This window comes from Heterobasidion irregulare (assembly GCF_000320585.1).
Source record: "Heterobasidion irregulare TC 32-1 unplaced genomic scaffold scaffold_08, whole genome shotgun sequence".
In the NCBI taxonomy this organism is placed as follows: Eukaryota; Fungi; Basidiomycota; class Agaricomycetes; order Russulales; family Bondarzewiaceae; genus Heterobasidion; species Heterobasidion irregulare.
Window position 1 is genome coordinate 1100026 of NW_009258204.1, and position 13303 is coordinate 1113328.

The 13303-nt window shown below is 52.0% G+C and overlaps 3 protein-coding genes across 3 annotated transcripts; 1 reads left to right on the forward strand and 2 right to left on the reverse strand.

Annotated features, from left to right (window-relative positions):
* Positions 1 to 99: 99 nt before the first annotated feature.
* On the reverse strand, positions 100 to 4012 carry HETIRDRAFT_459989 (uncharacterized protein). The gene is made up of 15 exons (XM_009550910.1): positions 3900 to 4012; positions 3770 to 3846; positions 3687 to 3714; positions 3327 to 3633; positions 3255 to 3266; positions 2973 to 3196; positions 2651 to 2921; positions 2495 to 2593; positions 2423 to 2432; positions 2265 to 2356; positions 2119 to 2209; positions 1800 to 2045; positions 1493 to 1698; positions 1309 to 1437; positions 100 to 1251 (listed from the first exon to the last, which is right to left on the reverse strand). Exons 1-15 carry the CDS (start codon positions 4001 to 4003, stop codon positions 424 to 426), a joined length of 2724 nt encoding a protein of 907 aa, XP_009549205.1. The 5' UTR covers positions 4004 to 4012; the 3' UTR covers positions 100 to 423.
* A 767-nt stretch (positions 4013 to 4779) lies between these two features.
* On the forward strand, positions 4780 to 6085 carry HETIRDRAFT_420125 (uncharacterized protein; the record flags this gene model as incomplete). The annotated part of the gene is made up of 9 exons (XM_009550911.1): positions 4780 to 4833; positions 4893 to 4932; positions 4991 to 5042; positions 5125 to 5207; positions 5280 to 5350; positions 5422 to 5460; positions 5541 to 5583; positions 5759 to 5884; positions 5958 to 6085. 9 exons carry the CDS (start codon positions 4780 to 4782, stop codon positions 6083 to 6085), a joined length of 636 nt encoding a protein of 211 aa, XP_009549206.1.
* A 456-nt stretch (positions 6086 to 6541) lies between these two features.
* HETIRDRAFT_155976 (uncharacterized protein) lies at positions 6542 to 13074 on the reverse strand (the record flags this gene model as incomplete). The annotated part of the gene is made up of 24 exons (XM_009550912.1): positions 6542 to 6708; positions 6771 to 6831; positions 6891 to 7018; positions 7081 to 7359; positions 7418 to 7594; positions 7656 to 7818; positions 7873 to 8086; positions 8139 to 8193; positions 8248 to 8346; positions 8401 to 8436; positions 8490 to 8541; positions 8593 to 8968; positions 9030 to 9486; positions 9552 to 9776; positions 9831 to 10396; positions 10447 to 10627; positions 10688 to 10759; positions 10810 to 11040; positions 11097 to 11375; positions 11430 to 11630; positions 11692 to 12174; positions 12228 to 12676; positions 12762 to 12927; positions 12991 to 13074. 24 exons carry the CDS (start codon positions 13072 to 13074, stop codon positions 6682 to 6684), a joined length of 5061 nt encoding a protein of 1686 aa, XP_009549207.1. The 3' UTR covers positions 6542 to 6681.
* Positions 13075 to 13303: the final 229 nt, after the last annotated feature.

Below are 13303 nucleotides of genomic sequence, written 5' to 3' on the forward strand. Positions count from 1 at the left end.
TTATTTCCCTGTCGTGTAAGTTAAGTCCCACTGATAACAAGGTGAAGTTGTTCACACGATTTAAGTTCGGCACTCCTCTTGTTTCGATCTTCCATTCATGAGTTGCATACACATGGACGATGTGTATGCACATCCGGAAATTATTGTGACCCTCGGAAGGAATGGCACGGCCGTTCCGAGTTCAGCTCCCGGTGAACGGTGAACATTAGATAGCCCAAACCCGCTACCTTCCACCAAAAAGTCTATATTGATAGATACCCAGGATCGAATACAGGTTGACCTACGCAGAGGGGGGCTCTAGAACACTAGGCAAGTTATAGCGGTACAACTTTTGGGAACAAAAAAAATACATCGGGAAAAGATAGCGAAACGCCTATACAGCGGACCCAAGAAAAGACAACGTCCCTAGAGATGAAGCAATGTTCATGTCATCCCAAGCTGCGCGACAAACTCCTGCCATGTGCCCTGCATCGACTCCGGCGTTGTTGCCGACGAAGAGTGTCCCCGCGGCTCCTCGGACATCACCCCGTTCATGTCCATGGCATAGAATCCTTCCATTCCCATCCCGTTCATCCCACTCGCGCTGTAGTCAAACACGGGAAAGTACTGCGGGAAAGTCAAGTCGAGCGCGTTTTGCTGCTGTTGCATTGGCTGCGCGGCCTGTGGCTGAGAAGGCTGATATGATACAGACGTGGCAAAGTTAGGAACAGGAGTGAAATCGAAAAGCGAGGGGTCCGGTTGCTGGAATTGCAATGTGGTGGCGGCGTTGCTGGGAACACTATGAGAATGCGCTTGTGCCGGGAGACCCACAAGGGCGCCACTGCCCACTGCGAGACCCGATGTAGCTGACTGAATGACCATTGGGACGGTGTTCATCGCGTTCGGCATCAATTGTGATGGATTGGCGCTGGGCATTGGCGCTGGGGTCGGTACAAACGTGCGCAGATAGTCGACCACGTTGGGATGCATTGAGCTTTCGCTGGCTTGATTCAGCGGCAACGGTACGACCGGGTTCATGGAAGTAGGCGAATGCTCTATGAGGATTGGTGACGAGGCAGCAGTCGAATTCTGGTTCTTAGAGACCAGACGCATCTTGCCCCCGAGCATGAGGAGCTCATCGTTTTCTTCGTCTTCATCCACAGACGACGTCGATGGTGCGCGTGCTTTGTATCGCGATGTTGGAACGCCCTTCCCATCCCTGAACGTTTGTAGACTCGTGCGAGCCTTCTGACGCAGCTTCATCATGATTTCCTGAGATACGACCCTCCTTGAATGATAGATACTTGAACGATAAACATGGCCACGTACCAGCACTTTCTCCGCTCTAAAACCTTGAGCCGTCCTCGAGAAGAGTTCGCAAGCTGAATCCAGCTGAACAAGAGCGGAGGGAGCTAGACTCATAGAGGGACACCGAGTAACAATCGCGCCCAGAACAATCTTCGACGAACATATTAGCTACCATTCCGGGCCTAATGCAATATGGGATACTCACCGCGCAAGAGAACATATGTGTCCACAGGAACCACATTCTCTCAATGGGCTCTTTGGCTTGAGAGTGTAAGTTGCGAATAAGCGCGACAAGGGAGCCCGCGCTGCGGTACGCTGCAATGACAGATGTCCCGTATGGACTCCCAAGAGGATCTTTGGGATGATCGCTGAGTGCGCGCGCGAAGAAGCTGCGATGCATGTACAGTAGATCTACAACCGCAAGCCGATGAGATGAGATGAGCATGTTTCTCCTTAAGTTGTATCATGCAAGTCTTGCTTGATGATCGGGAGAAAGGAGCATGGGTGCTTACTCATCTCGCGCACCGCTAGGACCAAATGACGCTGCATGATGAGCGGCACAGACTCAGGGACCAGATTGAGTTGGGACTCGGTGGAGTTTCCAAAGCCAGCGATTTGAAGAATAGGAGGAACTGGACATGCTCGCAGCTTTCGATCCAGCTGAAGGATTGTGGCGTAGGTGGGTGTCTTGGCGCCGAAAGCCTGGTCATGCACGACTGACATCCCAATGGAAGAAAATCGGTGTTTCCAGGCGTGGACTAAAGGACAGAAGGAGATAAAAGTTGATCAGACCTTGTAGAAATACCGTAAAAATGCCACGATGTCACCCACAAGCTTCTTCTGTTGCCGGAATATTCTGATGGGGCAGCTTACAGTCGATCTGGGCCATCACGAAAGCTGGTGGGCGTCCGAAAGTGAGGCACTACAACACATGAGAATAAGCAGGACTAGATGCCGCCATGAGACCGTCTTCATACCTGCCAAGAATCATAGACATACAACTCCCAGAAGATTTCCCGCCTTTTGCGGGTTTCCTCGGGCTCAATGTCCAATCGCCCAGTATCGCGGTCTACATACCGCAAGGCGTTATTTGTGAATCGAGCGCCCTAATGAGTTTGATCAAAAGATTACTCACGTAGCCCAATCTGTCAAACGTAACGGCACGTCAGCCAAATCTGTGACGGCATAAGATATAGTATGTCCTTACGCCCTGCGCCAGCTTGACAGCCATGCCCATGATGGCCCAGCGAGAACCGGCGTTCGCGCCGTGTCGATCAGCGAAAAACAGATAAAAAGTCATCAGGAACTGCAGGATGGGTGCTCAGTCCGCGAAATAACGAGTGAGCGGCCTGTGAAAACTTACCAGCGTCTGCACGGTGCCCAAGGTTGGCTCATCAAAGATGCTGTTCTGAAACAGCGTCGCACGCGCTAGCTGGTGATATTTCTCTGCCTCTGTGCTGTACGCAGGCAAGCGCGAGTCCATCAGACAACCAATGGCAAGAACCATGAACATGAGCGCTAAGCGCTGAGAGCGAATAATAAGCGGCTCGTCCGGCGTCGTCATCGAGACCTGGGACTTGTAGATTGCCGAATATACCGTTTCATTGAAATCGGCTGGCTGAATGGGATTATACCTAGATCAAGATTAATAAGATATTTTAGGCTAATCATCTCGAGCAGCGTACATCCAGGCGGCATGGGAGAAATAGATGTCGCGAAGTTCGGCAGCCTTATCCGCGGGAGGTAGATACCAGTACAGACTGCGAAGTCTGTCGTTGATCGCGTCGGACGACTGCTGATTCATGGGAGCAAGGCGGAAAGCCGAGCTTATCTCGAGGATTTCAGGAGGAAGTATCTTCTTGAGCTCGGCACTTCGGTCGTCGGGGTTTTCTTCTTCCATGTCCTCATTCTGAGAGGTCGAGGTGAGTCAAGCTACTCGACGTGTCGTCAGAGGACAAAGACCCTACCTGGAGAAAATACTTAATCGGGATATATCAAGGTCAGAACGACATGTTAGAGGAGTCCAAAAAAAGACTGACCCAAGAGTTGGCTGGTTGGCCATAGTACTTTGTTTGGCCGGTATGTGAGATTGATAAGGTTCCGAACGAGTCCACGTCGTCTGGATTTGTGTCGTCGTCCTCGGGTTGATTTGTGATGGTGTGGCTGCGTAATGACACGTCTCGTTGAAGAGGAGCCTTGACCCGCAAGAGGTCTTCGGAGAGAAGAGGATGTGTGTCGGAAGCGGTCTGATTGTGGGACGCGCGGAGGGCGTCTTCGAGTTCACGGACGCGTGTACAGAGTTCGGTAATCTTCTCGTGGAGTTCCTGGGTGGAAGCGAGGACAAATCTAATAGGCGGTGGTGAGAAGTGTGGGGAAGACAGAAAGAGGTGGGGACATACCGGTTTCCTTGACCCGTAGTGAGAGAACCTATGACGCGAGTAAGAAGGGGTCGAAAGCCCAATAGAGAAGCAGGACGAAATACCGTCGGGACAGATGGCTCCGCAGCCACGCTTGACGCAAGAGCTGCAGGGAATGTTGCGATCGCAGCGAAGCTTCAATCTGTAAGCAGAGATGAGCAGGGAACAAGGCGGAAGAACGGACGAAGACGAGACCTTCTGCACTCTGCGCACGAGAGCCTGGTAGCGCCACGTCTGCGCTTCTTCACGGGTTCTGGTGCGGGGGTAGGGGGATCCTGACGCTTGAAGGAGGAGGACATTGTGGTGGGAGAGAGGAGAGAGGAGAGAGGACGGAGGGTGTTGTGCACTGAGGCCAGTAAATAGCGGACAGGCGCTTGACCACAGTCGGGCACCCGCTGACCGGCGCTATTGCCCCTTTCTGATGACGACGTTATGTAAGTCATATCATTTCGAGACCCATCGCAGCCCATCGCGGCCAATGGCATCCCGTCCCCGATCAAATCCAATCTCGTTCTCGATCCTTCCAGCCTGTCCACAGTCAACCGTACTTCAACCCGTCCGCCCTCTGCTTGCAGCTGCAAATCATGGTTCCTCAATGAGCCCGCCCCTCCCACACAGTCCCATCAACGCCATCAGCATTTCCATATCATTCACAGATCCATGTCTGGCGATATGCTCATGTACTCATGTAGCCATGCCGAGGAGTGCACAAGCACAGCGGCGCACACAAATATCGCCAAGCATCTGCATCAGACTCTCCATAAAATAACATATTGCTTGCACCGCCTGATTAGTCCCATACTAGTACTTATCACCAGTCCCGGAAACGCGCACGCGCAATTTATTATTTGAGGGTCTGGGCATGGCCCACCGGTCGCACAGCCCTGGTCGCAGTCAGCCGTGGTGACGAGAGCGCATTTGATCCCTCTGCGCTGCGAAGAGAGAGAGAGTCGAGCGATTGCAAGTGTCGATGCGGATGGCGCGCACGTGGGCCGTGAATGAATTATGGCCGGAACGCGTCAGTCTGACACCGTGCGCCGCCTGACCTTGCCTCGTTTTCCTCCCTCAACCACCGATGCCACTGTGCGGAAGCTCCTCCAGATCACCAGCATTCGGCCGCGGCCGCCCAGTCTGTCCTTCCGTGCTTGACGAACCGATTATGGGTTGCTGACGCCGCATGTGATCCAGCTGCAGAGGAAGGTAGTCGTGTGCGGGGATGGTGCCTGTGGTCCGTTGCTCCCTTTCTTTCTTTGGCATATCTCCCATCCATATCACATCCCTCCAAGGCAAAACATCTCTGCTTAATGTCTTCACGAGGGGCTTCTTCACCCAAGTATAGTGTGTCCCTCTCTCCGTCCTCATTCATCCCACCCCCTCCTGCTGCCACCCCCGCGCGCTCGTCCTGACATCCGTCCGACAGTGAACCCACTGTTTTTGAAAATTATGTACATGACCTATACGTTGACGACCAACTCGTGGAATTGAGCTTGTGGGACACCGCTGGTACGCCAAGTTTCCATCCCCACCCGGAACTCAATCTCAGCACACCGTCACCTTCCCTCTCGTCGTCTTCAGGGCAAGAAGAGTTCGACCGTCTGCGGTCCCTCAGCTATGCGGAAACGCACGTCGTCATGATATGCTATTCCGTGCGTCCCCCCTCGTCCGATCCCCGTCCCCTCGCATGTTCCGATTCGGCGTTTGACCGCCTCTCCAACAGGTCGACAACCCGACTTCTCTAGAAAACGTAGAATCCAAGGTCCGTCCATTTCCTTTTCTCTCATGCGCTCTCGCCACGCCCGAATTGCACCTCTCATCGCCATGCCCTCGTCGTCACAGTGGATAGACGAAATTCTAGAATACTGCCCCGGTGTCAAAGTACGTTGAGCAATCAGCCGCTTGTTCCCCGACCATCGGTCTCACGTCCTGTCACCTCCCTCATCACCCGTGACAGCTCGTCCTCGTCGGTATGTCCATCTCCGTGACTCCACCGCTCCACGGGTGTCTCACTCGTGATATCGTGCCCGCATCACCTTCCTCACGTTTTTCACTTCTAGCCCTGAAATGCGACCTGCGAGACGACCGCGCAGTCAAAGAACGACTTTCACGATACGGTATTCAGCCCGTGCAGTACGAGGAAGGCCTTTCTGTCGCACGTCGAATACGAGCTTCTCGCTATCTTGGTACGCACATTGCCTCGCACCCTGGCCTCCCCTTATATCTTCGTGTTGAATGTTGGCACCCCCTCCTATTCAGAATGCAGCTCAAAGCATAATCGCGGCGTGACAGAAGTATTCTACGAGGCCGCGCGCGTCTCGCTCACAACACGCGCAAAGGGCGCCGGCGGCTACACCGGCAAGAATGGGGGCTGTGTCGTCATGTAACGACAAACCGTCACCCCCCTGCTGTCCCTCACGTCCTCCCTCACGTCCCCCACGCTGTCTCCTTACCCCCTCGCCGCCGAAACGGACGTTTGGATACCCCCCGATACCTATGATCCATGGTTGCCCTCTCTACCTCCTGATCAATCATAGTCTTGTTTTCCTCTCGCTGTTGACAGGTTTTCGATTGTTGATTTTTTTTCTCCGTTTCGTCTTCTTACGGTCTATATACATGTTTACAGCGACGTGCACCCGCGCCTACGTTCCCTTTTTACCCCGATCCCATTCACCCTACACACTGCATCGTGCCCGCAATGTACTGATTTTGTATGCATAACCATACCTTACCACTCGCTATTATCTCTGCCCCAGATATTCATGACACTGTTGATGCCCTACAGAACTTTGGTTGTCTTGGTACAATTGACAGTACCGTCACATTATCGTCCACTCCAATTTGCGATGAGAAATCAAAATTGAACATGCGATTAGGAACAACAATCCAGAACGAGCACGAAGACATAAAAAAATTGCGAGAATAACGACATTATGCGAACAGTTGTACATGTATAAAGTCCTGATCAGGCCGCCTTGCCTGATCAATATCCAGCGAACCCAGTCATTTGCTGCACAACATCATACAGTCGATCAGTCAGAAGGATCAGACAGACAGTGATCATCTACTTACAGGAGCAAAGCCGCTCATACCAACTCCGTTCATCATCGGTGGAGGAGCCTGGCTCGGGAATCTAGGGAACGTGCCACAACGAACGTCAGAGCAGACACAAGGCCAATCCAGATGGCTCACCCGTTGCCCTGTGTCAAGAGCAGTCGGTTGCCGAAGCCAGGGTTGATAATTGGAGCATCTGCCTCCTGCTGCTCCTTTTGAGTCTCCTTTTGAGACCTCTCCTTGACCTCCCTCTCCAAGCTTGCCAACTACACAGCAAAACCGAGTGGGTGGTCAGACTCCAGATATTCATTTCCAATCAAACACTCACTTTGTCCACCAATGTCCGCTGATTTTGGATTTTGTAGGGCATATAGAAATCATTCAGTCCGTGCTGCCATGACAGCTCCTCTACGACGTCCGACCGCAACAAGTCAAAGCAAATGTACAGCAGCGCGGCGAAGCATTCCTTGTTGCCAATATCCACGAAGTAGGATAAGAGGTCTTCGGCGACTTCAATTGATGCTGACGTTGCCGCAGTGACCATAGCGTCCTTGTAGAGCTTGTCTTGCTTCGATAGCGCGAGTGACTCCTCCCACCGGTTGTTTTTCTGGATAAGTAATGATGAATAAAGGGAAGGTGGGAAAGCTGAGCGAAACAGAACAGACCTTGTACAGATGCGCAGCAAGTCGTCGGAACTCAAGCAGAACATGGCGCTCTAATCGCTTCGCAAGTGCAATATTGTCAAAGTTGTCGAAGCTATCGATCGAGTCCCGAAGAGTCTTGTAATCCTCCTCTTCGATCAACAAGTCGTTGTATGCGTCATTTACGGCCTCGATGTTCAACTGGGTTCAGTCATGAGCTTTCAGCAATCATTGAAGAGATCATAGGGCATATATGACATACGTGCTGGACAGCAATGAGATATGACCGGATAAGCGGAATATGATCTATTTGACGGAACATGCGAACCACGCGATCGTGAGAAATGCGAGGAATGAGGACCGTGAGGAGATCGGTGAGTAGCGTCGGCTGCTCTTGGAGGTAGAACGACAAAGCCTTGTAGTAGCTACAATAGAATCGAGGTTAATCTGGGAGCAAATGATGAGAGGCTGAGACCTACATCTCTACGTTGGCTACACGAACAACAACATCTTTGAACTGGTTGTGCTCCCAAGCATCCGCAGAGCGCTCAATCATAGCCAAGGCAGCGTTATCATATTCGTCATATTTGACGTACAGCAGAACCAGTTCCGGCCAGAGGTGTGCCTTCTCGCTAGCTTTGATAACCTTGGGGATATTGATGCGAGAGACGAACAACTTCAAATGCTCCATCACTAAGAACAGCGTCAGCTAATTTCATGCCAAGAAGCTCTAAGAAAATCATACATTTATCCGGCCGGTATTTGCTATAGAGGATAGCGAGCTCAGTAAAGATACCCATCTACAAATGAAGTCGGTAAGATGATATGACGCTAGACGGAAAAGAAAAGCGTACATGAGCACGTTCAAGGCTCAAACCAGCTTCCAGCAATGATAGGATCTCATTGAAGTGACCTTTCCGTTCGTAGCCGTGAATCAATCCCGAAAGCTCCTCCTGCAAAGCGAGGTAAATTATAGACAAACTTCAGACCTTTTATGAATTACTCACAGCATGCACAATGATATTGAGACCACAGATTTGTGCCTGGATAGAATGCGGTCAGTAATCGCCGCAGGATTCCACAGCGATGTACGCACCAAGCGGAACTCCGACTTCTCCAAGCAGGCAGCGTGCACTTGTTTCCACACCCTGGAGAGCAATGAGCGTTTCACTCACATATGAAAGCGATAGATAACTCACTGTGTGTTTCCGGCTTTGCGAGCACTCTCCACAGCGGACTGGTTCTCGCCAAGATAAATGAGAGTTGTTGCAAGACGGGCCCAGTTTGAGATGCTGGAAAAGAGCAGCTTCGCAGCCTGGTACAGTTCATCTTCGAAACACTTCTCTCCGACTTCAAGCACATCTGCAACGTTCGTCATGTTCAGGAAATCCTCCATGTCGTGGAGGCGGTCGGTCTTTGCATATGCATACGCCAACTCAGTGTCGACCTTCGGCTCACGGAGAGTCTTGCGGGCCATTTGGAGGAAGCGGACAAGATCGTCGTGCTTGCCAGCATGGTTCGCGATCTCAATGACTTCAGGGAAGTTCGATGGATCCTCTGCCTTGATGTAGGAATCTACACAGGGCAAAATAATTGTGAGTACACATAACAAGTGGATGCGAAAATTGCTAAGAACCGATTGCGTCCTTGACCCGCAAGCCATCAAGCTGAGCCTTGGCGAGTCGACTCCAAACCTCAGGCCGGTTGACTTTGTTGGCATAATCGAGACCGCGGTCGATAGACACAATGTACTCCACGAGGACGTTGATGGCCTCGGCATGTTGCTCGTACTTCTTGTAGATCGTCAGTGCCTCCTCGTACAGCCCGTGGTCAGTCGCGATCTTCGCAATTTCTGCGCTGTCGTAGTTCTGGAGCTTGTTGATGTAGTTGACAACCTTGCCCTTGTCCGCACGGATCGCTGTCAGCAACATCAAGTTTTGGAGGTTGCGGTTCTCGCTGAAGGGCGAGGGCTCAATGATGATTTTCTCCAAGAGCTCGATGAGCTCGATGGGCAAGTCAGCAGAGAGGAATGCCTTGACAGTGACAGAGACATCGTCGGGGTCCGTGCACTCTGGGATGGCAGTGGCAGTAATCTGCACAAGGGCACAGTTAGCTATATAGACGATGTCGAAGCTGCATTTTTAAAAGGTTTGCGCACCTGATCTATAAGCTGACGGCGGTGCATGTTCTCAGAAGACAACACCTGCGCCCAAAGATCAGGCTGACGACGTTTGACCAAATAACGAGCTTGCTGCTTGAACATGGAGTTCTCGTTCGTAATGGCGATGAGCTCATCGTCGCAGAACCCTTTGGCGTATGCGATGTATGCGAGGTAGGGATCACGGGCCTCGCAGAATTTGCCGACCACCAACGGCTCGTACAGCTGTAGGCAATGCAAATAAGCACAAACTTCAATAGGAAATGGTTCGAAACTGACGTTGTTCTCTTTGAGGAACTGCTCGGGGTTGCTGTTGCTGTCGATGAAAATCTTGGCCATGGCATTGTAGACCGCTGCATCTTGACTGCCGGCCTGCACACGCGCCTCCAACCATGGCAAGATGAGCTTCAGCCTGTTCCTCTGTTCGACTTCGTGCACAAGTTCGTCGATCGGGAAGTTGCCAGTGACGGATGCGAGTAGTCCCTTGATTGTCGTCTCGTCGCAATCGACATCCAACAGACCACCGACGACTTGAGGCGTGCGAACAGAGTTAACGCGCTGGACATATACCTCGATGAACTTTGTGAGACCGTTTTGGTAGAGGTACAGAACCAAGTCGTGAACGAAGTCAAAGCGGTCGCAGACGATGATAAGGGGCAGCTGATCCGCGAGCTTGGCCTCCTTGAGGAAGTTCTTAACTTTCTCTGGGTTGTAGAAGTTACTCTCCCGACAGACGCGCTCAACTTCGCGGATTTGGCCAGTGCGTGTTGCTGCCTGAATGTACTTAAAGTGGACCTCAGGATCCTCGCTAAGGTTGACGACCGAGCCGAGGTAATAGTAGAGGCCTATGGCAAAGCGATGAGTACAATACCAAGGCACCAGATAATGAACTCGCCTTCGAAGCTCTTGTACGACTCAAACATCTCGATGAGCTTCACCGGGCCGAGGATATCAGAGTACTTCGTCGCGATCTGAACAACAATCTGAAGGTTCTGACGAATGTTGACACGCAACATCTCTTGCATGCATGCCATGGACTGTTCGGTCGTGAGCCGGCTGAAATAAGTGACAAGCCACTAAGGTTGGCAATCAGCATCAGGTTTGTGGGAATGAAGTCGAAACAGCATGAAGCTCACTTCTGGTGCCAAGATGTTGGTATGCACGATTGCCCGCTTGATGTCAGCCAGATCTTCATAGTGCTCCAAAGCCTGCACAGCATCAGTCAGGATGAATTCTTATCTGCAATGGATGGACGCACCCTCTGTAGCAAACCAGCCTTCTCACAAAGATTCGCAATGCGCGGACGATCGTAATGAGAGAACATGTCATTTCCGAGAATGGCATCCGCGACTTGAGGGGCATGAATCAAGTTCATCTCGAGGAGACGGGTCTGCAAATGGCCCTGCTCAGGCTTGTTATCTTTGAGGGCGTCCAGCAGGAACGATGTAGCTGGCTGGATCATGTTCTGGGACATGAAGATGTCGACAACCTGTGATAATCTAATCAGTCCAGCTCTTCCATAACCTTGGATGGAGCTATACATACCCGCTCAATATCGATCAGAGGACCAGACTCATCATTCGCAAGCTGACTAGCAAACTCTGCTCCCTTCTCGGGGTTGGTGCGCATGACATGCTGCAGGAGGCCAACAAAGTCTGGCGTATAACCAGTCTTTTTCACATAGAGCAAGATCTTCTCCGTCTGCCCTGTCTCTGCGAAACACGCGATTACTTTGTTCGGGACGTTCGCGCGAAGGTAGACACTCAGAGCCAGTGTCATATCATGGAGGCGAACAATATCTCCAAGCTCTTCGCTGCACGTAAGCTAGAAAAGGATGAGTTCCCGCTACACTAAATACCCAAGTAGTTATTATCGTACCTTGTTCTCTTTCAGCCATTTCTCCAACAACTGCTTCCTCCCCTGCTGCAATACAGGGCGAGCAAGCTCAACTGACTCCAGGTGGTTGAGTTCGCCCTTCTCAAGGAGGATACCGAAGTACTGCAGGATAGGCGATAGTCCGCCCGGAGGTGCCGGGGCTTGCTTGAACGTCTCAATCACCTGCGCCGTACGCAAAATGCCCTAGAAACCGAAGAACGGCTATCAGCATCTCTGAACACTCCAATAAGCCAACATTTTTCACCCGTGGTGAGTTGGCTGCGATCTTGGCCGCCTCGCCGAATTGTCCACTCTGGAAAAGCTGCTGGTATTGCTTGATATACAGGTCATCTGCACCAGGCAGATTGCCTCTGCTTGCGAGCTTGAAGGCGAGCTCCGTGTTATTGAGCGTCTGAAGAATATACGGAACCAGAGTTTGCTCGTCGACGCTAACGCTGAGCACCTGGCCCTTCCTGTTGATACACAAAATACCATGCGTCGCCTCGTGCTCGGAGGTGACAAAGATCGTCTCGCCGGATATGCGGTTCATGTAAATACACGCGCCCGACTCGAGGTCGTAGAGGTGGATGAACCCGTATTTCGTCGCGAGGTAGACAATACCATGCTTCTTTGAGACTTGCATGGCCACGGGGAAATCATTCGTAGCTTCGGGAGGGAAGTAGACATCGACAGCCTTCTTTGTGAACACAGGGTCAGGCGCCTGATGGTCAATCTCGACGACGTGGAGCTATTGACGTGTGTCAACGCAAAGCCAAACGGTGTGTTTGTAGCACAACGTACCTTGGCACCGTTGCCGCTCCGCACCGAGAACGCAAAGAGCTTTGTGGGGTGTTGGTGACCGTCCAACTTCACTTCCGCGAATGCAGCAGCATGGCCCTCGATAGGTTGACTGACACCGCGTTCCCTACTGTACAGCTGCATGGAGCCCTTGACCTTGAACGCGGAAGGGTTGGTTGAGTTCCCGGAGATGCCGATAAGCACCATCCACTTCTCGTCGGCGGAGATGCGGTAGTTGATGATCTGGCAGCCGGCGAGAGTAGCATGGCGGTCGAAAACCTTCTGAGGAGGCGTTGTGGTGTCCGCGATGCTCCAATGGTACACCGCGGTGTCAGTGACCATTCCGAGTGTGGTGTCTGTGATCCACTTCCAAAATACGATGTCTTCGTTGTTGACATGCGACTTGACCTTCTGCTTCGTCTCGATGTTGAAGATTTGGAGTGTCCGGGCAGCTAAGTGATGCAGGCCGTGTCAGAGCGGTCCAAAGCGGTCCACGTACGCCCTCGGCACTCCCCCCATCAGACTGGCAAGACTCACATTTCAACGCCAATATCTTTTTGTGAGGATGCATTATGGCCGAATCGGCGGTGATAGGTCTACGCATGACATTGTTGGCGTCTGCAAGGTCGATGATGACGACCTGGTTCTGTTCATTAACCTTCTCTCGCACACAAATGAAGTGGTCGGACTCGAGGGTCAGTGTCTAGCGCGCGATATGGAGTGTGAGTGTCCGGACAGCGAAGCAGTAACGAGAGTCGCGACGGACCTGGAAGGAGATGGATGCAGGCTGCACGCCCAAGCTGGAGAGCTGGAGGTGCTCCGAGAATGCGATTGGCTTTGAAGTGTCCATGGGAAGGGAAGGGAAGGGAAGGGTCGTCAAGGCCGTCAAACGGCGAGCAGGTTATGTCGGAGGATACGGATGTTGGGCTAGGATCCGTTGGCCACTTGGCTCTCTCAATTTGGGCTTGTTTGCGACGCGCGTCGGCTCGCTGCCGTTTGTACCTCACATCCTCATTTACTATGCCTCTCGCAAACTCTCTTCCAGATCCTATCTCTACCCGGACTTTAACTCGAGTGTC